General features: G+C 51.6%; 11 protein-coding genes across 11 annotated transcripts; 5 read left to right on the top strand and 6 right to left on the bottom strand.

Annotated features, from left to right (window-relative positions):
- Positions 1-726: 726 nt before the first annotated feature.
- On the bottom strand, positions 727-1,110 carry PSV08DRAFT_318501 (uncharacterized protein). The gene has a single exon (XM_066092672.1). The coding sequence runs from the start codon at positions 1,001-1,003 to the stop codon at positions 797-799; it is 207 nt and encodes a 68-aa protein (XP_065948688.1). The 5' UTR covers positions 1,004-1,110; the 3' UTR covers positions 727-796.
- Positions 1,081-2,272, bottom strand: PSV08DRAFT_318488 (cytochrome P450; the record flags this gene model as incomplete). Its single annotated transcript, XM_014220735.1, has 1 exon — positions 1,081-2,272. A coding segment is annotated over exon 1 (1,124 nt), but the record flags the coding sequence as incomplete, so codon positions are not given.
- Positions 2,273-2,828: 556 nt separating this feature from the next.
- On the bottom strand, positions 2,829-5,894 carry PSV08DRAFT_411323 (uncharacterized protein; the record flags this gene model as incomplete). The annotated part of the gene is made up of 5 exons (XM_014220734.1): positions 2,829-2,848; positions 2,913-3,232; positions 3,281-3,399; positions 3,467-3,649; positions 4,074-5,894. The coding sequence occupies 5 exons, from the start codon at positions 5,892-5,894 to the stop codon at positions 2,829-2,831; spliced, it is 2,463 nt and encodes an 820-aa protein (XP_014076209.1).
- Positions 5,895-6,503: 609 nt separating this feature from the next.
- Positions 6,504-7,177, top strand: PSV08DRAFT_403795 (uncharacterized protein). Its single transcript, XM_014220733.2, has 2 exons — positions 6,504-6,596; positions 6,745-7,177. Exons 1-2 carry the CDS (start codon positions 6,534-6,536, stop codon positions 7,117-7,119), a joined length of 438 nt encoding a protein of 145 aa, XP_014076208.1. The 5' UTR covers positions 6,504-6,533; the 3' UTR covers positions 7,120-7,177.
- A 145-nt stretch (positions 7,178-7,322) lies between these two features.
- PSV08DRAFT_318476 (40S ribosomal protein uS17) lies at positions 7,323-8,285 on the bottom strand. The gene is made up of 4 exons (XM_014220732.1): positions 8,249-8,285; positions 8,164-8,194; positions 7,901-8,105; positions 7,323-7,788 (listed from the first exon to the last, which is right to left on the bottom strand). Exons 1-4 carry the CDS (start codon positions 8,263-8,265, stop codon positions 7,562-7,564), a joined length of 480 nt encoding a protein of 159 aa, XP_014076207.1. The 5' UTR covers positions 8,266-8,285; the 3' UTR covers positions 7,323-7,561.
- A 165-nt stretch (positions 8,286-8,450) lies between these two features.
- PSV08DRAFT_227721 (uncharacterized protein) lies at positions 8,451-9,950 on the top strand. The gene is made up of 2 exons (XM_014220731.2): positions 8,451-8,696; positions 8,756-9,950. Exons 1-2 carry the CDS (start codon positions 8,532-8,534, stop codon positions 9,614-9,616), a joined length of 1,026 nt encoding a protein of 341 aa, XP_014076206.1. The 5' UTR covers positions 8,451-8,531; the 3' UTR covers positions 9,617-9,950.
- Positions 9,951-9,961: 11 nt separating this feature from the next.
- Positions 9,962-12,216, bottom strand: PSV08DRAFT_249723 (uncharacterized protein; the record flags this gene model as incomplete). The annotated part of the gene is made up of 4 exons (XM_014220730.1): positions 9,962-10,051; positions 10,108-11,240; positions 11,296-11,691; positions 11,745-12,216. The coding sequence occupies 4 exons, from the start codon at positions 12,214-12,216 to the stop codon at positions 9,962-9,964; spliced, it is 2,091 nt and encodes a 696-aa protein (XP_014076205.1).
- Positions 12,217-12,904: 688 nt separating this feature from the next.
- Positions 12,905-14,750, top strand: PSV08DRAFT_403791 (uncharacterized protein). The gene is made up of 3 exons (XM_014220729.2): positions 12,905-12,977; positions 13,161-13,322; positions 13,737-14,750. The coding sequence occupies exons 1-3, from the start codon at positions 12,926-12,928 to the stop codon at positions 14,396-14,398; spliced, it is 876 nt and encodes a 291-aa protein (XP_014076204.1). The 5' UTR covers positions 12,905-12,925; the 3' UTR covers positions 14,399-14,750.
- An 877-nt stretch (positions 14,751-15,627) lies between these two features.
- Positions 15,628-17,504, top strand: PSV08DRAFT_227716 (permease family-domain-containing protein; the record flags this gene model as incomplete). Its single annotated transcript, XM_014220728.1, has 2 exons — positions 15,628-15,751; positions 15,806-17,504. The coding sequence occupies exons 1-2, from the start codon at positions 15,666-15,668 to the stop codon at positions 17,502-17,504; spliced, it is 1,785 nt and encodes a 594-aa protein (XP_014076203.1). The 5' UTR covers positions 15,628-15,665.
- Positions 17,505-19,651: 2,147 nt separating this feature from the next.
- Positions 19,652-23,632, top strand: PSV08DRAFT_206984 (acyl-CoA desaturase; the record flags this gene model as incomplete). Its single annotated transcript, XM_014220726.2, has 5 exons — positions 19,652-19,834; positions 19,892-21,115; positions 21,634-21,992; positions 22,064-22,157; positions 22,212-23,632. The coding sequence occupies 5 exons, from the start codon at positions 19,652-19,654 to the stop codon at positions 23,499-23,501; spliced, it is 3,150 nt and encodes a 1,049-aa protein (XP_014076201.2). The 3' UTR covers positions 23,502-23,632.
- Positions 23,623-24,611, bottom strand: PSV08DRAFT_318403 (acyl-CoA-binding protein). Its single transcript, XM_014220725.2, has 3 exons — positions 24,421-24,611; positions 24,105-24,179; positions 23,623-23,828 (listed from the first exon to the last, which is right to left on the bottom strand). Exons 1-3 carry the CDS (start codon positions 24,523-24,525, stop codon positions 23,712-23,714), a joined length of 297 nt encoding a protein of 98 aa, XP_014076200.1. The 5' UTR covers positions 24,526-24,611; the 3' UTR covers positions 23,623-23,711.
- Positions 24,612-25,030: the final 419 nt, after the last annotated feature.

The raw sequence follows: 25,030 nt of genomic DNA, 5'->3' as shown, positions 1-25,030 counted from the left end.
TGCATGGCCAATGTTGAGAAATGGGGGAATGATGGGGGCTTCCCCGCAAAATGGCTTCTGACGGCTGTCGGCAATATCTTAGTATGATGTCATCGCCGTCAGTCCCGACGCTGTACCACGGAACGCTGAGATCGGCTCAGGTACCTAGTTGGCGTCTTTTGCATTCTGCAAGAACTAAGTTGAAGGTTATTAAAAGTCTCCTAACAGATAACTTCTGCTTTCTCTCAAAAAATATGAGCTTGGTGCAACGGGTTCGAACGTGGCCGCATATCCGGTCGGATGCCGCCGTGACTCGCATCGTCGATATTATTATGTCATAAAATGAGGTTAGGATGAATGAGGGAAGAGGTCGGGATCTTGGATAGGAACTCCAGTCAGCCCTGAAATATCGGTACATATCTGCTTTTCCATGCACTGATCTCAGGGTAGTCTGGACGCCACGCAACAGAGGAGGCAGCTCACAGCAACCAACCAAGATTGCTATCATGCCATTCTAGTTTGGGTTCTGCAGTGCGAAATCTAGCTAGCAGATCATTTGCCAAGAGAAGCTGAATCTATGCTGTGGAGAAGGCTGTGGAGAAGGGATGATATGTTTGTGATAGCTCCGAGGGATTGTAAATAATTTGTTCACTCCCATGCTCTGTGTCAGCTGACACGGAAATCTTCGTATTCCCACTGCTCACCACCTCAAATTTTGCTCAAATAAACCTTTTGCGCAATCCCTGATATTTATGGATTGGACCATGAACTGCGTATCTTCATTTCTTGAGGCTCGTGCGATGCGCTTTCAATCAGTTTACTCCCACACAAGCTCAATTTTCCCGCCCTTGACTTTCGAGTTGAACCACTCATAGATCTCTACGTCCTTTTGAACCGCTCTTGCTCCATCCAAGACCCCGGTCTTAGCCAATCTCTCGGTCGCAAACTGTAGCTCCATGGTAGCCAAGTTTCTAGCGATGCACGCTCGACTTCCTGCACCAAAAGCAAACCAGTATTTCGACATGTCTTCGGTGGTGTTCAACCATCGTTCTGGAATGAACTCTTGGGGCTGGGGAAAGACGATAGGGTTGAAGTGCAGTTCGTATGCTGAACAACCAATGAGTGAGCCAGCAGGAAAGTAGGTACCTTTAAATGTCCAGCCCCCAGCCGGAACGACGTGAGGTAAGCGCGTAGGGTTTGCCATGCTAAGTCGAAGACCTTCTTTGACCACAGCGTTGAGATAAGGAAGCGCCTGAGCGTCCTGCGCATCGGGTCCCAGGTCAGCATTCTTGTTAAACTCCTCCTTTAGTCTTTGATACTTTTCGGGATGCAGCACGAGGCTGCGCATTATCGTGGCTAGATTCATGCCTGTCGAATCTGTCCCAGCAAAGATGAGATCTTTGCACTGCGCTCTAACCTCTGAATCGCTCAGCCCTATTGCCAGCAAACGTCCTGGGTATGTCGTTGATTTCGAAGTCGTATTCCCAACCAGTGTAGCAACGAACTTGTCGACCAGTGACATGCTGTCATCTGTCTCGCGATTAGGCGCCCATCTTTCGGCAGCCCATTCTATCCAAACAAACGCGATGTTTGGAAGATAAAAGAAGCGTCCTACTGCCACAAACGCATCTACAAAAGCGCTGACACTCAACACCGGCCCTTTTTCACTAACGCCGTCATAGTTTTCTCGAAAAAGGTGGGTGGATACCGCATCGACCGCCAGGCTTCGTGTGAGGTTGAGCACATTGACTGGTCTCTTGGTCTTTGCTTCTTCTTTCAGTCGGTTCACCATACAGTCTACACATCCCCATATAGCCTGTTCATTCTCACGTAAAGATTTGGTTGAAAAGAGCGGCAGCACTGCTTTCGCCCTGTGAGCCCTATACTCCTGATTGGTAGTCGAAAAGATGGTCTTGTGTCCATCAATATCAAAGTTTGCGTAGCATCCCGCTTTCGGGAAGCCCCCTTTCGATACGTATATTGCGGGTATGCCATCGGCATCATTCAGGTCAACCTCATTGGGTGAAACCCGGACGTACGGGCCGTATTGTTGGTGAAGCTTGTGAATGACGCTCGCTTCATCACCAATGTAGGCATGATAGTGAAGCCAGAGAGATGTCAATTTGGACAATATGGGCCCGGGAATATGCGCAAGTGGATGAAAATAGACCCGATAGATTGAACGAATGAATAATATAAGAAGAGGAGTCAGAGTGACTGTCAAGGCCACGTGAGCGCCTATGACGCCAAATATCAAGTCTTGAAGCGCCATTGAGGTGTAGAACGTAGGAACACTACAATAAGGCTCTTGCGGGGCTCTTAGCTTTATATAGTAGGCGGTGGTTGGTTGAGTCACCGTGATGGTCAGTGGGGCGTAACTATCAGCTGCGATAAGCGGAAATAAGGGCCTTCCCATTATCTCGTACTCCCAACAACATCTGTTCATCCTTGCAGTTCATTGCAATTCAAAATACGTTATATTGGTCCAGGCTAAATGATTGCAACAATGACTCTCCCGAATTGTCGTGATCTTCACCCAAATATTTTGGTACCTTTTACAGCACTATTAAGGGTTGATTTAGCAGTCAGCATTACTTTACTTCGATAGCACCCGATTGAATTGGATAAAGTTGACCATCTAATCAGTATCTCAATAACTGGTTACGTAGATCCGGCAGAAAACTAATCCATTTCCATAATTCCCACCGATTCTACTACTTAGCCAGAACAGCAAGACACAAATCCCTGCTAAGGAAGACCCTGTATCCAATTCCACTCCCGAGCCATCACGTACTCAGATGACGACTGTACGCTCAAAGATGACATTTCGTCGTCCGAAACACTTCGTCTCAGTGTTCAAGATAAACACCTACGTACATTTCGTTAGCTTCAACACAATCAACCGCTCTCGAACAAAACGTAGAGAAACTTACTATCGACATTAGGGTTATAAACGACCTTATACTGGTCATTCTTGAGATAGCATATCCCACCAACCCAAGTCGCAGCAACGCAGCCCTTCAAGAGCGAGCACAGATTTGCGCACTCAGTGAGTGATTTTGTTTGTGCAATAGCAATGTCGCCACCATTGAAGTCGTAGTTGCAGCGACTAATATAGGACTGGCCATTGGTGTTGAAGCGGCAGTAGTCGTTGTGGGGACAGTTGATCTCAGTCTCACAGATGGAGCTGCCGGGAGCGGGCTCCAACTCGGTCGCTGGCTTAGCTTGGGTGCCAGCGTTGACACGATCGGTCCTGCATGGTGATTAGTGATGGGTGTAATAGTGTTGAGGATGTACGTACGATATACGGGCTGCGCCAACATCCTTACCGAGAAGGTAACAGAAGTTGTCCTTCATGTTGAAAGCAGTGCAGTGTGTGTGGCGAGCGCATGCATCGGCACAGTCAACGAAAACGTTGGCCTACATTGCGTATGGAAAACCGTGAGTAATTTTAATCCTCCTTGCAAATATGTGAAGCTGTATTTACCTGGGCGATACCAATGATGGGACCATTGAAGTCAGTGGCGCAGTTCAGTTTGAAGACACCACCATTAGTGGCAGTGGAGAGACAGCTGTTCCATCGGGGGCAGGTAGGCTGAGCAGGACAGTTCTTGTTCTGTCGGGAATCAAGTGCCGCAAGAGCTGCGGTAGCGTTGACAAGTATGCCGTACTGGAATGTGTGGTCAGAAGTGTGATTGATTGGAAACTCCTTGTATTTCCATGTTGATCAAATAATTTCATGCGGTTATACGGAGTTGGAGAGACATTGATTGATATTCTTACTCACCATGTTGAAGTAGCCCGAGAGAATGGACCAGGAAAATGTGCTAGCGAGGATATGCTTCGAAGTGAACAAACCAACTACGAGCAGAAAGACACATTATATACACATGTAGGCTGTCTCGTCCCTTGATCATTATAGTCACCTCAACAAATATGCAAAAAAGTCAACTATATTGCTACCATGGATCAAAGTGGTCCGTAGCGAGTGAGAAGTGTCTAAGCAGTCAAGAATGATAACGATCACAACAAGACTTCGAGATGAGAAACGATGACGCGCAAAATAAAATCTAGATTTCTTGAACCCTTTATACGATTTCAGAACTCCAGCTACCGTTTGCAAACAATGTTCCTGGTTTTGAGTAATCCAGGGTGTAACCGCCCCGTATATAGGCCCACCGAAAGTACTCATTCAACCCACTATCCACATCTCTCTTCCATTCAAAGATATCCCAAATTCCATCACCTTCATTGTCATAGAAGGCACGGGCGCGCTCCACATCGTTTACAAGGACACTCATACCGTCAACATCAAGTGGATGCCTAGTAAAGTTGAACGTCACAAATAGAGCATCATTTTCTACCTCAATGAGCGGTTCCATTATCTGGGGGACAACCGACTCGAATTTTGCATCGGCACGCAGAGCAGCAGAAGTTTGCAACACAGAATCAAAATCCCATCGCGCTATGCCGTTCACAAAAAGACCAAGCAAGAGGCCTTGAAAGAACAGCGAAGGCCGTGTCTGAAGACTTGTACCAGGAAGCAGCAAAAGTGCCAGGATGTAATGGTGGATCCGCAAGTTGACGCCTGGAATCACAAGACAGACAATGATTGCCAGGACGAACAGGCCATACAGGCCCAGATAACGGATCAGGCGGCCTTCGAGCCAGAAACAGTATGCTTGACCCACAACAATCACAGCCAATACCAAGACGATGATTGCCAACGCCAGTTTTGCGCCAGGCTGCTGCTCGAGATCATGAGCGGTAAGTCGCGAAATTGGGATCCAGTCAAACGTATAATTTGATAATGCGCCGATCCAAAAGCCTCCGAGCCAGAACACGGCCTTTTCGATGTGGGCGCTCAACCCAGCTAACGTCCGCTTGATTGTGGTGGAGTACATTACCACCATTACGAACATGGCCGGCAACAGACGCTTCGCGAACGCTGAAATGTGATCTGGTAATACCGTCGTGTTGAGATGCAATGCCGGCGGCGGATCGGAGACGAAGCTCACATGGGCGAAGATGAGGGTGAATATGGGAAAGAAGATTTTGGGCGACGAGGAAAAGATGGCGAGTACAACTGTAGAGAGGATCGTGATGGGAAGCAGGGCTGTGCGCGGATCGGCTGGTGGCTGAAATTTGTCATCGAAAACGACGGAGAAGGAGAGCGGAAAGTACGAGTCAAACGGAATAGACTCGATACCGTGGTGCTTTGTGCCAGCAAAATTGTCATGGCCTCCCATGAGCTTGACACGACCACCGCCGCCTCGGCGATCATCGACAATTCCCGCGTGGATGGCTGCGGCGCATAAGAAGCTGTCGCCGCGATAAAGTCCCGTTCCGACAACCAAAGGACGGTAGTTGACTTGAACCGGTCCGACAGTGCGCGGATTTAGAAGCTGTACATCTCTGCACTTTGCAGGGCATTGGAAAGCAAAAGAATGGTTGCTGAACGGACGACAGTCGATGCCGTCGATTCCGCACTCGTTCTTGCGCCCCCACAATGTATCGACACAGCCCAGGTTGATTACATTGTTGCCGTCTCCGTCTTGCAGCGGTAGCTGGGCGGTCAAGAACCAGGCGAAGATGAGAAACCAGGGAAGGAGCACAGCAACGAGTGAGATGGGTCTGTTGAGTCTCTGGCTTTCAAGCCACTCAACCGGGCCGTTTTGAATCCATGGGAAATACGGGTCGATGCTTTGAATCTGAGGAGGTTGCGGCCCGCGTAAAAAATCCAGAAAGCGTTGTCGACGCGTACGCAGTTTCTTCGATGCTGGAGGAACAGTGTCTTCATATTCCATCTCTTCTCTTAGTAAGTGTGCTTCTTCATCTCCATCGACCGCGTGGTCTCTGTCGTCGTTGGCCTCATCGTCAAGTTGGGCCTCTTCCTTTTGTAGAGGTTTCCGCATATTGACCTCTGAATATTTTGGACGTTACAAGAAAAGAAAGAAAGAAAGAAAGAACTGTCAGCAAGAGGATGCGCAATGGCCATTGTTACGAAGGCCGGAGTATTACAGTGAGATGAGACACGCAGTGGGTCAGTCAGGAGGTAACTAACTCCTTCAGGCATTCCACCGATAGCAGAAACGCGTTTCTTCTCCATGTTCATCCTGGCTATTATGATCATCTTGCTATCGAGAGTCGGATGTGCCGTAAGTTCTGCATTGTGTGATGCTCGCCGGAGTATGGATATGCTTTCCATAACAAGCTCACAAGGGTTATCCTGAGTTGCGATCAATACTGTACTACTATAGGGACGAAAACTTATTGCGATTCTAGCTGTACCATTGGAGGCTATTTGAAAAATATATATATTATGTTCTTGCAATACAATCTACAGACGCAAACGATGTAATCCTTTCTTTAGATATACAAATAGACTTGACAGTTTCAAAAGAAACTTTAGCAAACTACCATAAGTACCCTCCGCACAGACCACATCTCCATCCCGCAGCACATCAATCCGGAAGGCCACCACCAACGCGTCTCCTCCTTAAAACTCCCTCTCCCTCCCCTCCAGGAATTTCTCAATCGCAACTCCCCCAAAAATGGAAGCAATCCAAGCCTACCTCCCCCAAGCCGAAGGCCTCCTCCCAAAATGGCTCCTTTTCGTACGTCTCCTCCCCCCCATCCTCTCCTGAACCCCTCAGCCCTGCACATAAAGTACACCACGCTTCAAATCACATACAACCACCTACTCAAAAGCAAAACAAAAAAGTGAGAAAAAAAAAGAAATTAACACACTCTCTTCCCCTAAAGGTCTCCGTAATATCCGTCGGAAACAGCATTCAAGCCTACAGCACACTCGCCTTCACTTCGCGCATCTACAACCCAACGCCCATTGACCCTCCACCAACGATCCCCAAGCACGTCACGGCACTGTCATCACGCACGTTTGGGACGTGGACGCTGCTTGCGTCGCTGATACGGTTCTACGCGGCGTACAATATCAATGACCCGGCCATGTATCAGTTGGCCATGTGGAGTTATGCGGTGGCGTGGGCACACTTTATGAGCGAGTGGTTGGTGTTTAAGACGGCGAGGTGGGGGAAGCCGTTGGTTGGGCCGGTGGTGGTTGCGAACACGAGTTTGATTTGGATGTTTACGCAGTGGGGGTTTTATGTCAAGGCTTAGTTAGACAGAGGAGAGGTTTTTTAGGGGGGGGGGACTAGTAATAATATCATGATGTTGATGGGACAGCTGAGCGCTTCTGGGGTACCTGTTGTAAGATTCTTCGTAGCAAAGCATTCCTTCACTTGAAATAGTGCAATCACCTTCCATTGATTGCCAGAAGCACAACGAGACCACGACACAAAGCAAAAAGCCTCCAACCAATCACGTACAATCAGCAGCCTCATTTGTGGACTTTTGACCCGCCTCGGTGGCTTGTTTAACCACTCGAGGACTTTCATTGATCGTAGCTGAAGAAACATACATGGCCCATTGGACTCCAGATTCCTCAACCCTGATGCCGAGTTTTGACGACCATATCGAAAACCATTCACGCTCCGCCTCAGCCACATTTCTTTCCTTTGCTGATCATGAACCGTTACACCATCCCTTTTCTAAAATGCATCTAGAACTTGTTGAACTGCTTAGCAGCCTTTCCCTTTCGGGGGAGGACACGGAGGACGTTGAAGCGGACGGTCTTGGAGAGGGGCCTGCACTGGCCAACGACGACCTGGTCACCGGGCTCGACACGGAAAGCGGGCGAGACGTGAGCGGCGAGGTTCTTGTGGCGCTTCTCGTAACGGGAGTACTTGGGGATGAAGTGGAGGTATTCACGGCGGATGATCAAGGTGCCTGATGTTCGTTAGCATCAAAATGCTTCAAGATCCCTGTAATCTCGCCTTGTCGAGCTCTTCTTCTTTTTTCTCTAAATCGCATCTCCAGGGCTTGAGGAAAGTTGACGTACGGTGCATCTTGGTGGACATGACAGTACCGGTGAGGATACGGCCACGGATAGAGACCATGCCGGTGAAAGGGCACTTCTTGTCGATGTAGGTACCCTCAATGGCGGTCTTGGGCGTACGGAAGCCCAGACCAACGTCCTTGTACCATCTCCTGGAGCGGGTGTTCTTGCGCGGTCCGCCGACCTTGTGGTTAAGGAAGATGTGAGGCTATCGCATCGCGTTAGTATCGAGCATGTGGTCGAATCGCGCAGTGGACGTCTAGTACCTGCTTCTGGAAAGCGCGCTCCGACTGGACACTGTTTTTCGCAGTCAGCAATTGTCGAAGTCGCTCGTTTTATCGCAGCACGTACGTGAGTTCGGTGGCCATGGTTGCGGATCGGGTGGTTTGTCGTGCTTTCGTTGTCAGTCGTTCATAATTTCCACTATGGACTCGCTTAGGAAGTGCCCATGGGCGACATGTTTTTCCGGCTCCGGTGGCTAGTGCCGCGCTAGTCCACCCACCAACCTCGGCAGGGCTTAGGGCCGAGAGGGACTGGTAAGACCAATAGAGGGGGCTCTGTTACTGTTAATACTGAGCATTGCCCCATCACTTCTCCGTAGCACTCTTTGTTTTTGCTGCAATTCGGTGCCAATATGGGAGCTCTCACCGAGACCTTTGGTGTGCACATTGATGCCAACAACTCGTTCGTGCAAGCCGCTGTTTATGGCTTCTTGCTCGTAGGCATTGCATCTTTTGCAGCACCTGTCATCAGCACCGTTCGAGTTCTCCTCAGCTTGTTTGTGCTGCCAGGCAAGTCGGTATGTGGCCTCCCAATTTACCTCGCTGGGCATTGAGTAATTCTGACCTTCCCCATTAGCTCAGCACCTTTGGACCCCGCGGTACCTGGGCCCTCATCACTGGTGCCTCAGACGGCATTGGCAAAGAATTCGCCCTGTCACTCGCAGCCAAAGGCTACAACCTCATCCTCGTCTCGCGCACGCAATCGAAGCTAGACTCCCTCTCCGCCGAAATCACCTCGAAGTATGGCCCCAAGATCGCTGTCAAGACTCTGGCCATGGACTTTGCCCAGAACAAGGATGCCGACTACAACAACATGAAGAAGCTGATTGAAGGCCTCGATGTCAGCATTCTGGTCAACAATGTCGGACTGAGCCACAGCATCCCTGTGCCGTTTATCGAGACGCCCAAGCAAGAAATGACCGACATCATCATGATCAACTGCATGGCTACACTACGCGTGACACAACTCGTTACCCCCGGTATGGTCTCTCGCAAGCGTGGTCTGGTCCTGACCATGGCTTCGTTCGGTGGCTTCTTCCCCACCCCGCTCCTCGCAACCTACTCTGGCAGCAAGGCATTCCTCCAGCAATGGTCCACGGCCCTCGCATCCGAGTTAGAACCTCACGGCGTCTACGTGCAATGTGTCCAGTCTCACCTCGTGACCACGGCCATGTCCAAGATCCGCAAGACATCTGCCCTCGTGCCGAACCCAAAGCAATTTGTCAGCGCCACGCTGAGCAAGGTTGGCAGGAGTGGAGGCGCGCAGGGTGTGGCGTTTACAAGCACGCCTTACTGGAGCCACGGTCTCATGCACTGGTTCCTCTCCCGCTTCCTGGGCGAGCGCTCGCACACGGTTGTCAAGGTCAACCGAGGCATGCACGAGAACATCCGAAAGCGTGCACTCAGGAAGGCCGAGCGCGAAGCAAAGAAGCAGTAAAGCGGGCCTGTCTTTGGCGCATGATCTACTTTTTTTCTAGGGACGATGTGACCATGCCGAAGTTATTTATGGACAACATCGCTAATTCTTCAAGTTGGCATCCCAGTGGTGCATTTACTAGTGTTGAAGTAATCCACATAGTGTTGTGATAATAGATTTTTGTTATTCGAATTACGCCGCCACTCCCCACGCGCGTTAAAGTTATACTAAAAGGGATATAATTACATCGATTTGAGCGTTCATGGTCAAAGAGTAGAGTCCCATCGTGAAACATTACAAGACAAAGCAATTCAGCGCCCCCCTCAATTACTCACCCACCCATGCTCGACCGGACATCACAAGATTCTAAGACTTTCCGTAAGCCTGGTCAACCTCCTTCTTGTAGTGTTCCAAGATGCCCTTGCGGTTGAGCTTCTGCGCAGCAGTAGTGAGGCCCTAGAAGAGCGTTAGCAATTTTGTTCCCCGTTTTCACGGTATCCATTTAGGCTTACATTTTGTGGTGTCCATTCCTCGTCAGCCAGGACAACGCCTTCAATCATCTCAAAGCTGGCAAGGCCACCCTTTTGGCCCGCCTCCTGCAGCTGCTTCAGCACAGCAGAGTTGATCTTCTTGTCGTGGACAAGCTCCTCAAGGTGGTCACCAGTGACGCCGACTTGAGCGGCAATCTTCTTGAGCTGTGGCTCAGTGGGCACAATGATGGCAATAGGCTTCTGACGGTCCTGAGCAGCGTAGACGCAGATGTTTGCGACAATGGGCGCAGATCGGTAGACAGACTCGAGCTTCTCGAGTGCAATGTACTCTCCAGCAAGCGTCTTGACAAGGTTCTTCTTGCGGTCGATGATGCGGATTTCTCCGTTGGCGTTGAACTCGCCTACATCGCCAGTCTTGAACCAGCCGTCTTCAGTGAAGGCTTCCTTGGTCTCTTCGGGCATGTCCAGGTAGCCTTCAACGACACCGCCACCACGAATCCAGATTTCACCCTGAGGAGGCTTGTTGGTGGAGAAGTATCCAGCATCGGCAAAATCGACCAGCTTCATTTCGATTGATCCGGGCATCTCGCCAAGAGCCTTCTCGTTCCAAGCTAGAGGATCCATGAGCGCACCCATGGCGCAAGTCTCGGTCAAACCGTAGCCGCTGATCATGGGTGTAATGGCAATGGAGATGAAGCGCTGGGTTTCCTTTGCAATGGGACCGCCACCGTTCATGCAGATTCGGAGCCTGCCACCCGTGGCCTCCTTGACCTTGTTGAAGACGATGGCGTCGAGAATACCACTACCGGGGAGGCCAGAGCTCAAGAGGAAACCCTTGGCTGCAAAGGCACCCCAGAACATGTTGCTCTTGAGCGCACCTCCTGCCTCGACCTTGTTGATGATGCCCTTCTTGATGGTCTCCCATACCTGGGGAACACCGACCATGACGGTGGGCTTTAGCTCGCGGATGTCACCAGCACAGTTTCGCACCGATTGATCGGAGAGTGTGCGGATGGTGCCGTAACCCATGGTGCCTCCCCAGTAGAGAACGGCGTTTTCGAACACGAACTCGAGAATGTGTGCGGCGGGGAGATAGGTAATGAGCACATCGCCAGGTCCAAGGTACTTTCCTACAATGACATCGACACCAGCGACTAGGCACATGGTTAGCATAGGACGCGTTGTGGTTGCAGGTCTAAGAGTACTTACCAGCAGCAACCACATTGCGGTGCTTGATCATAACACCCTTGGGGGTTCCAGTGGATCCAGAAGTATACATGATACAGGCCAGGTCGTCTGCCTTTGGCGGAATTGGCTCTGCGGGGTTCTCCTCGCCCAGCTTGATCAGGTCGTCAAAGCTGATAATTTTCAAGTGGGGGTGCGCCTGGGTGAGGGTATCAATGTCCTTTTGCTTGGGGTCGTTCTTGGTGCAGTAAACAACTACTCTGACGTCCTTGGCCTCGTTCATGGGTTTCACGAGCCGGGGCAGCAGCTCTGGGTCGGTAAACATGACCTTTGCTTTGGTCTGAAGCATAGAGTGCTTGAGACCCTCCTCTCCGAGCGTGTCGTAGGCAGTAACAATGGCCATTGACTGGGAAAGCGCACCTGTGGAAGTGATTAGGGCCGTGTCAGTGCATGCATGTTGCGCGTTTGCTTACCGTGGGCCGAAGCCAGCCATTGCATGCTGGTGGCGGCGAAGAGGTGCAGCCTGTCTTGTGGCTCGAAGCCCAGCGACTTGAGACCCGAGCCTACGGAAAGGGCCATTTGCTCAAACTCGACAAAACTCTTGTACTTGTAGGGGCTGAGCTCAAAGTATTGCCACTTCTTGTCGACTTCCTGCTCCTTGCCGTCGACCATCTTCTTGACCTTCTTCGTCTCCTCGTGTACATTGACGATGCGACGCGCACCGACAGCCTTTGCATTGCCAAACTTGGCGGCCGAGTGCCGCAGGATGTCGTAGAGAGTCGAGACGTCGTCGTGGGGCTTCATGATGAGGCCATCTTTGGCTGCGTTGTTGCGGCGCGGCACCGTCTCGCCATCTACCTTTTGGGCATTGGGGACTTCACAGGTGTAGGGACCAGTCCTGTATGTCTTTGCCTGGGGCATCAACTTCTTGAGGTCCTGTGGCATGATGGCGGTGTCTGCGTGTGGAGAGCGCAGAGCGTGGGAAGGGGCAGTATGGGTATCAAGGAGGAGGGAGAGGGGGACGGCAGAGAGGGCTACTATAGACAATAGCACGAGGGAGAATCGTCGCCAGCGGAGAATGGCGGATGGCAGAGTGATACAGTGCTGGGGGGGCTGCTGTTGGGGAGCTTATGGGCTTGTCGTGCTCATGTCGCTAAAAGCGATGTGCTGCACGGCCGAGCTTCTAGGCAATGACCTCACAGCCACAGCCAGAGCTGGGCGACTCAGGTGCAGCTCGGGCACGAGCCGGGTACTCCACTCTTTTTTCCTGCACCGTCAATGCCATATCTGATCTGCGAGGCTGCACACACAGACACACTCATGCGAATCCAGACATGTCGAGCACAGGCACACGGTGACGGCCACCTGTCCTCTCGACGTGCTGCTTTGGTTTCTTGCATGCTTTGTGGTAACGCGCCCGGTACCAACCACTCCGACAGCGAGCCGAGGCTGAGCCGTGGGCCAAGCAGGCAAAGTCGCGTCCCAAGACTGGCAGACTCGTTTGATAGCACTTGTGCATTGTTGTTCCTCTCAGAGGCACAGGTTAGCCAAAACCTTACTGCCGCCGCCCACCCACCCTGCAATCTGCATCCTGCATCCTGCATCCAGCGGGCCAGGCATCCCAGCCCCCGTCACCTGCGCCGTCTCCACCGCAATGGATCTGACGGCTTTGCTGGGATCAGATCCTATCGCAGACCCTGAAGAAGGTGTGTAGCAAGTCGCTGGGACCACGCCCTCGAATCACGGCCTCGAGCCGGTCCTCGGCTCGACGTATTTGTCGCCTCTCTGACATTCGCTCCTCGACCACGGCCACGTAAAGAGGGCGAGAAAGGCGACGCCCCCGTCATCATCGATACACCATGGCGCATCACGCTCACTCGACTGTGCAGAGGCATTCGTCGTCTTCTCGCAAGACATTCCTTCTCAGTCGCTCGGCTTCTTCGACTCCAAGGCGGCGACGCTCGACTTCACCGTGGCGGGCCACCAGCTGGTCATCCACCACTCCAAGAGTCTCCTGACCTCCGACCGCAAGGCAGGAACCACCGGTGCAGGTATGTGTGTCGTGCCTGTCGTGCCTGTCGTGACTGCGCTTGTCTTGGTTGCCCGCGTGGAAGTTGCCGTTGCCGTGGCCGTGGCCGTTTCCTGCGTCGTGCTTTCCCCCAGACTATGTCCCCTTCAGCTCGTCCTTGGCTTTGCTTGGGAGCTGCCTCTCCACACCCTCGTGTCATGTCCACATCTGGCCATGGCCGGCTCGTGTCGGGTGCAAAGCATATGCTTCGCGTGCTGTACGGCCTGCGCCTGTTATCCTTGCAAACAAAACGAGAGCATTCTTGCCATTGCACTCAACCTTGCGTTTGTGAGCATTTGCCGCGTCGACGTCATTGCTTACTACCCAATCAACACCAGGCATGCCTGCAACACCTGCATCTCAATCCGCATCATTCACTAACACCTGTCCATCGCAGCAATCTGGCGAGTCACTCCCCTCTTCGCCAATTGGATCGCCTCCCCCACCAATTTCCTTGCCACCAGCTCCCTCCTGTCTCCTTCCGCTACTGTCCTTGAGCTCGGTGCCGGCGTCTCTGGCATTGTCGCTCTGACTCTCGGCCCAAGAGTCGGCAAATACATCGCCACGGACCAGCCATACGTGTTAAGGCTCTTGCGCCAAAACATTGCTGAGAATCTGCACACCGTCTTCTCGCAACACAGCAAAAGCAAGAATGCAAAAGGTAGCGGCAAACGAAATGCCAAGGCCGACGACACAGCAGCGGCAGCAGCAGCAGGAGGTGCAGAAGACCGCATCACCACCATGGAGTTAGATTGGGAGACTGACTCCGTTTCCCATCTTCCTCCCGTCAACCTCATCATATCCTGCGATTGTGTCTATAATGAAGCCCTCATCGAGCCATTGAATTCTACCTGCGCCGCTATATGCAAGCTACAAGAGGACGAAACGAAGCCTACAATATGTCTAATAGCACAGCAATTGCGCAGCCCAGATGTATTCGAAACTTGGCTGAAAAGCTTCCACGGAAAGTTCTGGGCGTGGCAGGTTCCTGATAAAATGCTGGGTGAGGGACTGCGCGAGGGAAGTGGGTTCGTCGTCTATCTAGGCGTCGTGAGGTGAGCATGGCCATACACAAACGGCCAGCTATTCAGCGACGAAAAGCGCAAACCAAACCAGGTGCTTCTCGATGGTTGCTAGAGAGTAGCACTGTGTTTAGAGATGAAGCGAGAGGTTGATCTCGTATGCCGTTCAAGGAGCATAGATCGAAATGAAGAGGACGACGAGGAGGCATGTACAGTAAAAGGAAAAAATCATGAACCAGCCACGAAGGATCAAAGCAATGCACAAAACGGGAGGATGGTAGATAAAACCCTCTGGCGTTGGTGTATTTCATGGTTGCTTCGGCTATGGGATCAGGTCGCCGATAACCGGCCATCAATAAGGCAATGACATCCCCACGTTCCCCAGCACACTCTAGTCTCCCCCAGCTTCTGATCGCGCAAAGTACCGCTCCGTCGGTATGCGGCGAAAGACCACAAGCTGAAAACGTTCGGTATCAGATGCAGCTGCTGCATGCGTCCTTCACAGTGTGGGATGCATTTCCGGCAATGTCTCGTATGCTCTCTATCATCGGAGTGGACCGCCCCGCCAAGTAGCTTCAACCAGCCCCGGCCAATCACGCTCTCGCTGGCTATCAGTACAGGCGATCGTTTTAGCACACACGTGGGTGTCGGCCCTCTGCCACTGGGAAATGCATGCCCTAGCGAGCCCTTTGCCGTGGAAAAAAGTACGTATTCCCGGCGGTTGACGACAATCGTCGGCCAGCTCCAATCTCTGGCGTGTCCGGAAGTGGGCCATGGACCAGGGTCGAGGAACTGTCCATGAACAATTGTGTATTGTGGGCATTTTGGCGCCAGAGATACGGATGCATGCTCCACATGTTCTATATAGATGGGGGATGAGGACTTGTTTTCAGTTTGAGCAAGTCATCACCCAAAGCGAGCCAGCTCGACTAGCATTCCCGCTTGGACGGGTTTTTGCCATCTCCACGCCACTCCCCCGCATCCTCGATTCTGATTGCAGCATCGAAGCTCATATTGATATCACCCGTACAGGTAGCGAATTACAATCTCTTGTGACATACATCTGGAGCGATCGAATCTTGGAACAAGCAGTGCGACTGGCTGTACACCTGCATATCATCAGCCTCGACCTGCAACCTTGCCAATCTTATCAGGTCTCTTCCGACTATAAGCATCCTTATCAGACCCCTCAAGCCAGAGTTTTACAGACTGCAAAAATAAATAAATAAAGCAGCACAAGGTTAAAACGGCTCCCGCTTCCAGTGTACCGGCAGGACGGTATTTTCGACCTTTGAAAAGTAAATATGGCGGACATGATTGGGCCTGACCACACCCCACGGCGCAGCTGGAAAGACAAGGCGAGGCGAATGAGGAAGGCATTTACTACAAAGTAAACTACACCCTGTTACCATTTCAAGCCGTTGCACAGTCTGACCGCATACAGAGAGGGTCTCGTTGGCACATACGACTATGCCTTTCTCTTCCGACCAAACCTGCCATTTATGAGGAGAGAACGCAGAGCAGCACCATTCTTCGGCCTCAATGACCGTGTGCCCGTTATCCTGGCTCTCCTTCTTGGATTGCAACACTCGCTTGCCATGTTGGCAGGTGTCATCACGCCTCCTATTATCCTCTCCAATGCCGCCAACTTGAGCGGCGACGAGCAACGCTATCTGGTATCCACATCACTCATCATCTGTGGTATCCTGTCTTCTGTACAAATCACCCGCTTCCATATCTGGAAAACACCGTACTACATTGGCACCGGCTTGATTTCTGTCGTCGGAACCTCATTTGCTACCATTCCTGTGGCAACAGGTGCACTGAGCCAGATGTACGAGACGGGCTTTTGTCCTGTGGCTGCCGACGGAACGAAGCTGCCTTGCCCTGACGGTTATGGAGCTATCCTAGGCACGTGTGCACTATGCGCTTTGCTCGAAATCGGTATGTCGTTTACGAGTCCGCGCATCCTCAAGAAGGTGTTTCCACCTCTAGTCACTGGACCTACCGTTCTCCTCATCGGTGTCAAGCTCGTAACTACTGGATTCCAGAACTGGGCTGGAGGCTCTGGTGACTGTCAAAGTCGCCCTGCATCTGGTCTCTTCCAGCTTTGTCCCAACATCAATGCTCCACATGCATTGCCCTGGGGTAGTGCAGAGTTCATTGGACTTGGGTTCAGCGTCTTCATTACCATCATTCTCTGTGAGCGTTTCGGGGCCCCGATTATGAAGTCTACTGCTGTGGTTATCGGGCTTCTTGTTGGCTGCATCATTGCAGGTGCCACGGGCTACTTTGACAAGTCGACGATTGACTCTGCCCCCGTCGTGTCCTTCATCTGGGTTCAAACATTCAAGCTGACCGTCTACCCACCCATCATCTTACCTCTGCTAGCAGTCTACATGGTCTGCGCCATGGAAGCCATTGGCGACATCACAGCCACCTGCGACGTATCGCGCGTCGAAGTCGATGGCCCACTCTTCGATTCACGCATCCAAGGCGGCGTGCTCGCCGATGGCATCGCAGGCATGATCGCCGCACTGTGTACCATCACGCCCATGTCGACGTTTGCGCAAAACTGCGGCGTCGTAGCCCTAACACGCTGTGCCAACCGCAAAGCGGGCTACGCATGCTGCTTCTGGCTCATCATCATGGGCATCTTTGCAAAGTTCGCCGCGGCTCTCGTGGCCATTCCCTCGGCTGTCCTGGGCGGCATGACGACCTTCCTCTTCAGTGCCGTCACCGTGTCCGGCATCCGCATCATCAGCACCATGCCCTTCACCCGCAGGAACCGGTTTATCCTCACCGCGGGCTTCACGCTTGGCTTCGGCGCCACAATGGTCCCGAATTGGTTCTCGTTTGTGTTTACCTATAGTGGACCCAATACTGCGCTAAAGGGCTTCTACGATGCGATTGAGCTGGTGCTCGAGACAGGATTCGCCGTCGTGGCGCTTGTCACGGTTGTGCTGAATTTGGTGCTGCCTGAGGAGATGGAGGATGAAGAAACAACGGAGATTGTGGCGGATGGGGATGAGAAGGAAGGTGAGAGCGGCGAGTGGGATCAGGGTCGCAAGGGCGCCAACGGTGCAGACGTCGATGTTGAGGGAAGAGCGAGTTCGGATATTGTGGCTAGCAAGGTAGCGTGAGGGTGATGTACATGTTTTTTGTTTGTGAATGATTTTTCTAGGAATGCGGCAAAGAAAAAAAGTTTAAGAGGGAAATCGCAATGGATGGTCTCTCGCGGAGTTTGAAATTCGGGGGGCTCTTTTCATTTCGTTCATTCTGAGTAACCGGGTAGCCGGCTGTTTAAAACCATCCTGTTCATTCTTTTACAATCTCCTTACCAATCATCATGCCAGCCGTCCGTGCACCTATCGCCATCGAGCGTTCCAGTAAAACTACGACAAGCGCTCTACGCCGCCATATCTACGATTCAAGTCCATGCAAGATGGAGTGTGCTCACACGCAACACACGCACGTACACATCGTTGTGTGGAGACTTTAATAATTTTCCGCAGCTACTTACTTAGTAGCACCGTTGACAGCAAACATGTTGCATGACCTTGTTGTCCTCAGCCCTACCCGCCACAGAAAAAAAGACTGCATGCCCCAAAAAGTACATGTGTGACATGAGCATGAGACGACGACACCACGTCGACCGTTTTTTTTTCTAGTGGTCCTGACACTTACCTCCATCCAGCGGAGTTTGCGAATGAAGGGGAAAAAGGGCTGGGAACCGAGGGATAACGGATGCAATACTATTGGTAGGAAGGGGTGGGTGAAAGGGTGATGCAAGACCATGTCTCTGCGGTTGGTGTGTGTGGGATGGGAAGGGAATGGCGGCAAGGTGTTGAGGACGCGCCAGTTCCCGATTTGGTAGAGCTTGCGAGAACTGGCGACTTTGAACAGCGCACACCCCCCTCCCTCCTGCCCCCCTTCCTTCTATCTGCGGGGATTTCACTGTAATAATTGTTTTTTCTTTACATACTTGAAATGGTTTCAGGCCAGGGGGGAAACTGGCCGAGGCAAACGTGGTAAGAGTGAGGTTTTGTTCGTTCAATCAAGTGCTCTATAAAGAGTCATGGGCCAAATGGGGCTGGGGGGACCCGCTGTATTTTGGACGACAGCCGAACACGACCTTTTTTTGGGGACACATCTTTTTTTGCCACACTGTCCGAGAGCAAACGTTGTAAATCTCGGCCAGATCAACTTATGGAGACCAAATTCTTCAAGTTTGCAAGCAAGCTGGAAAAAAAGGTTCATGATGACATACGTAAGTGTGCAGACCGGAGCCGGAAGCCCGGAAGCCTTAGCGATATCAACAAAAATTGTCAGAGGCAGGATTCCTGGTGGTGCAAAGACTGGCCGGATTACAGAGTGAGCCAGATTGTATGGAATACTCTAGCATTTTACTAGCTAGGCGGGGGTATGGAGAAGCAAAGACTACGGCTAGCCGATTAGCGATGACGGCGGGTTTTGAGTGGCATCACCACGGCGTGAGCTTCTATGCCCAGTGAGGCAATCCGCCTGTAAGGACACACACACAGATTCATAGTACACAGTGCCGATAGTTCTGAATCAGACCGCTTTTTGAGGATAATCAATTTGGGCGTTCTTTTCTTTCCTTCTTCTCCTTTCCTTTTCCTCCCTTCCCCAGCCAACGGGCAGCCATGTCTCTGCCTGCCTGGTCAAGGAGCAGGCCGAGCGCGATGCGGGAATCTGGGGAAAAAAGGGCATGAGCAGAGGTGCCGGCCCTGGAGCCAGCTGCAACAGGTTGGATGCCCGCGCGCACCGCCACCCAGGCCGTTCTCGATGCCGAGATCAGCGCGAGGCCTGCGCGGAGTCCCGAAATTTTCTCGCCTCGGGACCCTGCCGCCGTAGTGAAAGGCTGCACTAACCCACTTTGGGGCATAAATTACGTTACGGCAAAAAAGGGCCCTTTGGCGGCGGCGACGCAGGCGCGCTTGACAATGCAGGTCCCAGTCTTTCGCTTACCTGCCCGCAGAGTGTTGGGATGGACAAACTGCCCGCCGCCTTATATTAATGTCGTCCTGCCCGCCGCCACTTTTGCTCTCCCCTCCATCCCAACTTTTGTTGCTCCTCCCCTCCGACTACCTTCTGCCTCGTCGTTGACTCGACCGTGGGTGAAGCTTTCCGTCGTTGCTCGAGCTCTCTTGCTCACCCCCGGAGCCCGGACTATCTTTTTCTGAGCCGCTAGCCGTCTCCCCCCCCCCCCCCCCATATCATTTCCTTCGCTTTCCCTACACACCACCTCACCGCTGTATCTTCCAACATGCCCTCTCACCAGCCCACCGCTGGCATGATGGCTGTCGACCCCGACTACGTCAAGCAGCCCTCCTCAATGGCAAGCACCTCGGAGCCCAACCGCAATCCCAAGTACGATCCCAAGAAGCCACACATCACCGATACCCCCATTACAAAGTCAAACTGGTACAAGCACGTCAACTGGCTCAACGTAAGTCTCGAGTTGCGTCCCTGTAATCACACAGCATTTGCTAACGTAGCGTTTCAGGTTACCTTCATTATCGGAATTCCCCTCGCCGGTTGCATCGCTGCCTTCTGGACACCGCTCAAGTGGCAGACTGCCCTCTGGGCTGTCGTCTACTACTTCTGGACCGGTCTCGGTATCACTGCCGGCTACCATCGTCTCTGGGCACACAAGTCATACAATGCCAGCCTTCCTCTTAGCATCTTCCTCGCTCTCGTTGGCGGCGGTGCTGTCGAGGGCTCCATCCGCTGGTGGAGCCGTGACCACCGTGCCCACCACCGCTACACCGACACCAACAAGGACCCCTACAGCGTTCGCAAGGGACTTCTCTACAGCCACCTTGGCTGGATGGTCATGAAGCAGAACCCCAAGCGCATTGGCCGTACCGACATCACCGACCTGAACGAGGACCCCGTCGTTGTCTGGCAGCACAAGAACTACATCAAGGTTGTCATCTTCATGGGCCTCATCTTCCCCTCTGCTGTCGCTGGTCTTCTTTGGAACGACTGGAAGGGTGGCTTCATCTACGCTGGTATCCTCCGCATCTTCTTCGTCCAGCAGGCCACCTTCTGCGTCAACTCGCTCGCCCACTGGCTCGGTGACCAGCCCTTTGACGACCGCAACAGCCCTAGGGACCACGTCATCACTGCGCTCGTCACTCTCGGTGAGGGCTACCACAACTTCCACCACGAGTTCCCCTCCGACTACCGCAATGCTATCGAGTGGCACCAGTATGACCCCACTAAGTGGTCCATCTGGCTGTGGAGCAAGCTCGGTCTCGCCTCCAACCTCAAGCAGTTCCGTGCCAACGAGATCGAGAAGGGCCGTGTCCAGCAACTCCAGAAGAAGATTGACCAGAAGCGCGCCAAGCTCGACTGGGGTGTTCCTCTTGAGCAGCTCCCTGTCATTGAGTGGGACGACTACGTTGAGCAGGCTAAGAACGGCCGTGGTCTGATCGCTGTCGCTGGTGTTGTCCACGACGTTACCGACTTCATCAACGAGCACCCCGGTGGCAAGACCCTGATCAAGAGCGGCATTGGCAAGGACGCTACTGCCATGTTCAACGGTGGTGTCTACTTCCACTCCAACGCTGCCCACAACCTGCTTTCTACCATGAGGGTCGGTGTCATCCGTGGTGGATGCGAGGTTGAGATCTGGAAGCGTGCCCAGAAGGAGAACAAGGAGGTCAACATCGTCAAGGACGAGCAGGGCAACCCAATCATCCGCGCTGGCAACCAAGTCACCAAGGTTGCTCAGCCTATGCTCAGCGCCAGCGCGGCATAGAATGTTTCCTTTATTCGATTTTAGCGATATTCGGCGTTTGGGGAGGGATGCCTTTCCACCTTTGAAGAATTGGCATAATAAGTTTGTTCTTTTTCATTTCTTTCGCTATCAAGTATCAGGACGTGATACTCAAGTACCATTAGACCGTGTATGTTTATATAGCCTTGGATAAGCAGTTTGCTTTGAAAAGTGAGCTTTACCGTCTAAATACTAAGATGTGATGTCATCATTGACTTCGCCCTTTGGATATATTTGCAGCTCTGTATTGTGACTGCTGTCGTGACATCTTCCTTCCTCTTCTTTGCCCCAACACTTAATCAGTAAGAGGGCGACTGCCTAATTCCCACCAAGTGGTCTGTGCCCGACTCTTACCTTAACCCTTCCCTTGTTTTGCACCGACTCCCCAGCCCTTTCATCCATCTCTGTTCTAAATTACTAAAAAAAAACAGTGTCTTGCTATCAACTGGCTGCCGGTTCGCTAGGTAGTTAGACGACTTAATATATCTACGATGCAGCAAGAACCCGAAGATGCTCCGCCGACTAAGCGCCGTCGACTCGATGATGTTGATTCGCCCAAAGAGGAAATGCTTGAGAACCAGCCTTGTTCGACAGAATCAACCAAGGGTCTCGATAGACCGATTAGCCCCCCGTCATTGTCGAAGCGGGTGGGGACAGCCGAGCCAACAACACGTTTCATCCCATCGCCCGTGCAGCTCACGCAGATTGAAAAGTTGCCCAGAGAGAAGAATGTCGATACGGTGTGCTTGTCCGATTTGCTGGGAGATCCCTTGATCAATGAGTGTTGGAACTTCAACTATCTGTTCGACCTGGATTTTGTCATGTGAGTATTTCCTGAACTTGAGCCCTCAGCATGGATCTATAGTTGGAGCTTTGATACTGACTGAGATGTAGGCAACACTTTGATTGGGACGTTAGGAAGATGGTCAGGATCAAGATTGTGCATGGCTTCTGGAGGGGTGATGACAAAAACAGGATGACATTACTGGTAAGTCTGATACTTTTTTCGGATATTGATTACTTGAATACTGAGACTTCATAGGAAGCAGCAGAAGAATATCCCAACATCGAGCTCATAAGTGCATATATCCCAGACCCATTTGGTACCCACCATTCGAAAATGCTCATTCTCTTCCGATATGATGACACCGCTCAAATCATTATCCATACAGCCAACATGATTCGCCGCGACTGGGCAAATATGACACAAGCAGTTTGGGTGTCACCGTTACTTCCACTCTTGAGGCATACTACATCGGAGGAATCAAAGTCAACTAGCATCCACTCTATCGGAAGCGGCGAACGATTCAAAGTTGATCTTCTTCGTTACTTGTATGCGTATGGAAAGGGTACGAGGGCTTTGACCTCCCAGCTTAAACACTACAACTTCTCGGGCATTCGGGCAGCGTTCCTTGGAAGCGCGCCATCAAGACAGAAACCTTCTGCGGCCAGTCCTTCACACACTGCTTTTGGCTGGTTAGGGCTAGACCAGATACTTTCTGGTATTCCAGCCAAGGCATCAGAAGACAGTTCCCGTCCTCACGTTGTCACTCAAATCTCGTCAGTGGCAACACTAGGTGCGACACCAACATGGCTTTTCCATTTCCAGTCCATTCTTTCGCGCTGTTCGAATGTCAATGATTCAGAAAAAGAAGAGGCGTCATCGTCATTCACAGAAGCATGTACATTATCCATCCAGCAAAAGACCAATACAGTAGGAGCACCAGAACCCAAGTTCAGCGTCGTATTTCCAACTCCGGATGAGATCCGCATGTCCCTAGATGGCTACAGTTCTGGCGGGTCCATCCACTGGAAATTCGAGTCCGCCCAACAGCAAAAACAGCTCGAATACATGCATCCAATACTCTGTCACTGGGCACCCGTATCCCAGCCCGATCAACCTCAACGAAAAGCACACCGCAGCACAGCAGCACCACATATCAAAACGTACATTCGCTTCAGCGACGAAACCCACACGACCATCGATTGGGCTCTGCTTACAAGCTCCAACCTAAGCAAGCAAGCATGGGGCGACGTGGCTAATAAAAACGACGAAATCCGCATTCAGTCATGGGAAACAGGTGTAGTGCTGTGGCCTGCTTTGTTTGCAGAACATGAGCACTCATCGACGATAATGGTCCCCGTGTTCGGGATTGATAATCCAGAGGCGGACAGCACATACGAGGCAAAGAAAGGGACCGTGGTTGGGTTTCGCATGCCATATAATCTACCACTCGTACCGTACTCGGCGGATGAGCGACCTTGGTGTGCGACGATGGCGCATAAGGAGCCAGATCGGTATGGACGTACCTGGGCTGGTTGGGGACATTGAAGGGGTACTCAGGTATACATACCTCTTACCATCACTTTGATGTTAATACGGAACGTGTTAGTCTCTGCCGAACATATGTAGTGAACGCATTGCAAACACGAGAAATAGAAAGCCAGAGTAATCCATAATAGCTCAAAAGTCCTGTTTTTTTTTTCATTTGCCCTTGTGGCATCAAGGCTTTTGCCCCATCTTTCTTTGTCCTATATCTCTCTAATTGTCGTATTTGGCCACCAACTCCTCACCAAGCTTGATGTACTCTTCCTCAGCCTTCTCTGGCGTAGTTCCAGCCTCGACCTCGTCCTTCCACTTGTTGTACTTGGCCTTGCCCTGTTGTTTGTATCTACCCGTTAGCTTTCCATTCCTTTGTAAAAAAAACTAAACTAAACTACCAAGTTCCTCCTGAACAAGAGAGACACTTCTGCCGTTCAGGCATGTACATGCCCGTTTCTCTGCCAACTTGCGTATAGGGGCGTCGTCGATTAACTTTGTTTTTCCGTTCGCGGTCGAGCGAGAGAGAGCGACGAAATGGGGGGTACATTTTTTTTTCTCCGTATGGATCTCTAGACAAGTCGAAAAGAAAAAAGTAAAGAGGGTTGAACGTACGGTAAGATCGAACATGCCAGGCTTCTTGGCCGCACTGAAATCCGTGCCATTCGCAATCTTGGCATACGCATAGAGCTACAATATCATTAGCTTTTTTTTTCATCTTCTTTAAAAACATATCTTTCTGCATAAGGAGATGCAAGTGTAGTACAGCTTGCATTGGGCCCTTCCTGAATGCCCCCCCATGCATCGCTATTGCTTTTTTTTCTCCTTATGTTGCTAACTTGAGGTATCGTTGCTTTCGGGGCGGAGAAGCTTAAGATAGTAACATAAAGAGAAGTAGGAGGAAAGGGAAGATGGGGGAGAAAAAGCATACCTGGAGCTGCTCATCGTTGCTGGGACCTTGCTTGCCAGCAGCCTTGAGCTTCTCGCCCATGGCGCTGACCTTCTTGTAGACTTCGTCGAATTTTGCGGAAGGCATTTTTCGTTTTGGATCAGAGTATTCAGACTGAGATAGAGAGAGAGAGTGTGTGTGTGGAGGTAAGTTGGAGGTGTTCTGGTGGTGGTGAGGGGTATAGTTCGAGAACAGGTTCCGAGGGATGTTGGTTTGGTGGGGCACATGGCGTGGGCACATGTGTCTGTGTTGCCCCGCCATTCTGGGCTTATGACGTTGACTGGCTTTCGGTGCTCCCCGCGCCGCCCCCTCCCCCTGTGCTGTTTGCTTGTGCAATCTAAGTTTCCCAACATGTTTTTTAGAACACTTTGGGATGCGTTTTGTATGGACGCGGGTTAGATTGGACTTTGAGACTTTTGGGGGGGTAGTTTGAGTAATGTTTGATTTCGCATCTAAGGAAAAAAAGGAAAACGTCTTAATGTCTAACTTGACATTCCTCATGCAATGTGTATGCAACTCTCATCTGACAATCAATTCCTCTCGTCTCGGGTGTTGGGTATCTTCTCCCATCGTAAGAACAAGAGCGTCTTAC

This window comes from Bipolaris maydis (genome assembly GCF_028858645.1).
Source record: "Bipolaris maydis strain C4 unplaced genomic scaffold PSV08scaffold_11, whole genome shotgun sequence".
Lineage (NCBI taxonomy): Eukaryota > Fungi > Ascomycota > Dothideomycetes > Pleosporales > Pleosporaceae > Bipolaris > Bipolaris maydis.
Note: the sequence above shows the minus strand (reverse complement) of the source record. Positions and strands in the feature narration are given on the sequence as shown.

Coding starts and splice junctions, on each gene's coding strand:
- PSV08DRAFT_318501 (XM_066092672.1), bottom strand. CDS start 1,003: ATGTCGAAATACTGGTTTGCTTTTGGTGCAGGAAGTCGAGCGTGCATC.
- PSV08DRAFT_403795 (XM_014220733.2), top strand. CDS start 6,534: ATGGAAGCAATCCAAGCCTACCTCCCCCAAGCCGAAGGCCTCCTCCCA. Junction 6,597..6,744: donor TCCCAAAATGGCTCCTTTTC/GTACGTCTCCTC, acceptor CTTCCCCTAAAG/GTCTCCGTAATATCCGTCGG.
- PSV08DRAFT_318476 (XM_014220732.1), bottom strand. Junction 8,106..8,163: donor AGCGCGCTTTCCAGAAGCAG/GTACTAGACGTC, acceptor GCGATGCGATAG/CCTCACATCTTCCTTAACCA. Junction 7,789..7,900: donor CATGTCCACCAAGATGCACC/GTACGTCAACTT, acceptor AACGAACATCAG/GCACCTTGATCATCCGCCGT.
- PSV08DRAFT_227721 (XM_014220731.2), top strand. CDS start 8,532: ATGGGAGCTCTCACCGAGACCTTTGGTGTGCACATTGATGCCAACAAC. Junction 8,697..8,755: donor TTGTGCTGCCAGGCAAGTCG/GTATGTGGCCTC, acceptor CTTCCCCATTAG/CTCAGCACCTTTGGACCCCG.
- PSV08DRAFT_403791 (XM_014220729.2), top strand. CDS start 12,926: ATGGATCTGACGGCTTTGCTGGGATCAGATCCTATCGCAGACCCTGAA. Junction 12,978..13,160: donor TATCGCAGACCCTGAAGAAG/GTGTGTAGCAAG, acceptor TCGACTGTGCAG/AGGCATTCGTCGTCTTCTCG. Junction 13,323..13,736: donor GGCAGGAACCACCGGTGCAG/GTATGTGTGTCG, acceptor TGTCCATCGCAG/CAATCTGGCGAGTCACTCCC.
- PSV08DRAFT_318403 (XM_014220725.2), bottom strand. CDS start 24,525: ATGCCTTCCGCAAAATTCGACGAAGTCTACAAGAAGGTCAGCGCCATG. Junction 24,180..24,420: donor GCAACGATGAGCAGCTCCAG/GTATGCTTTTTC, acceptor ATGATATTGTAG/CTCTATGCGTATGCCAAGAT. Junction 23,829..24,104: donor CTGGCATGTTCGATCTTACC/GTACGTTCAACC, acceptor TACAAACAACAG/GGCAAGGCCAAGTACAACAA.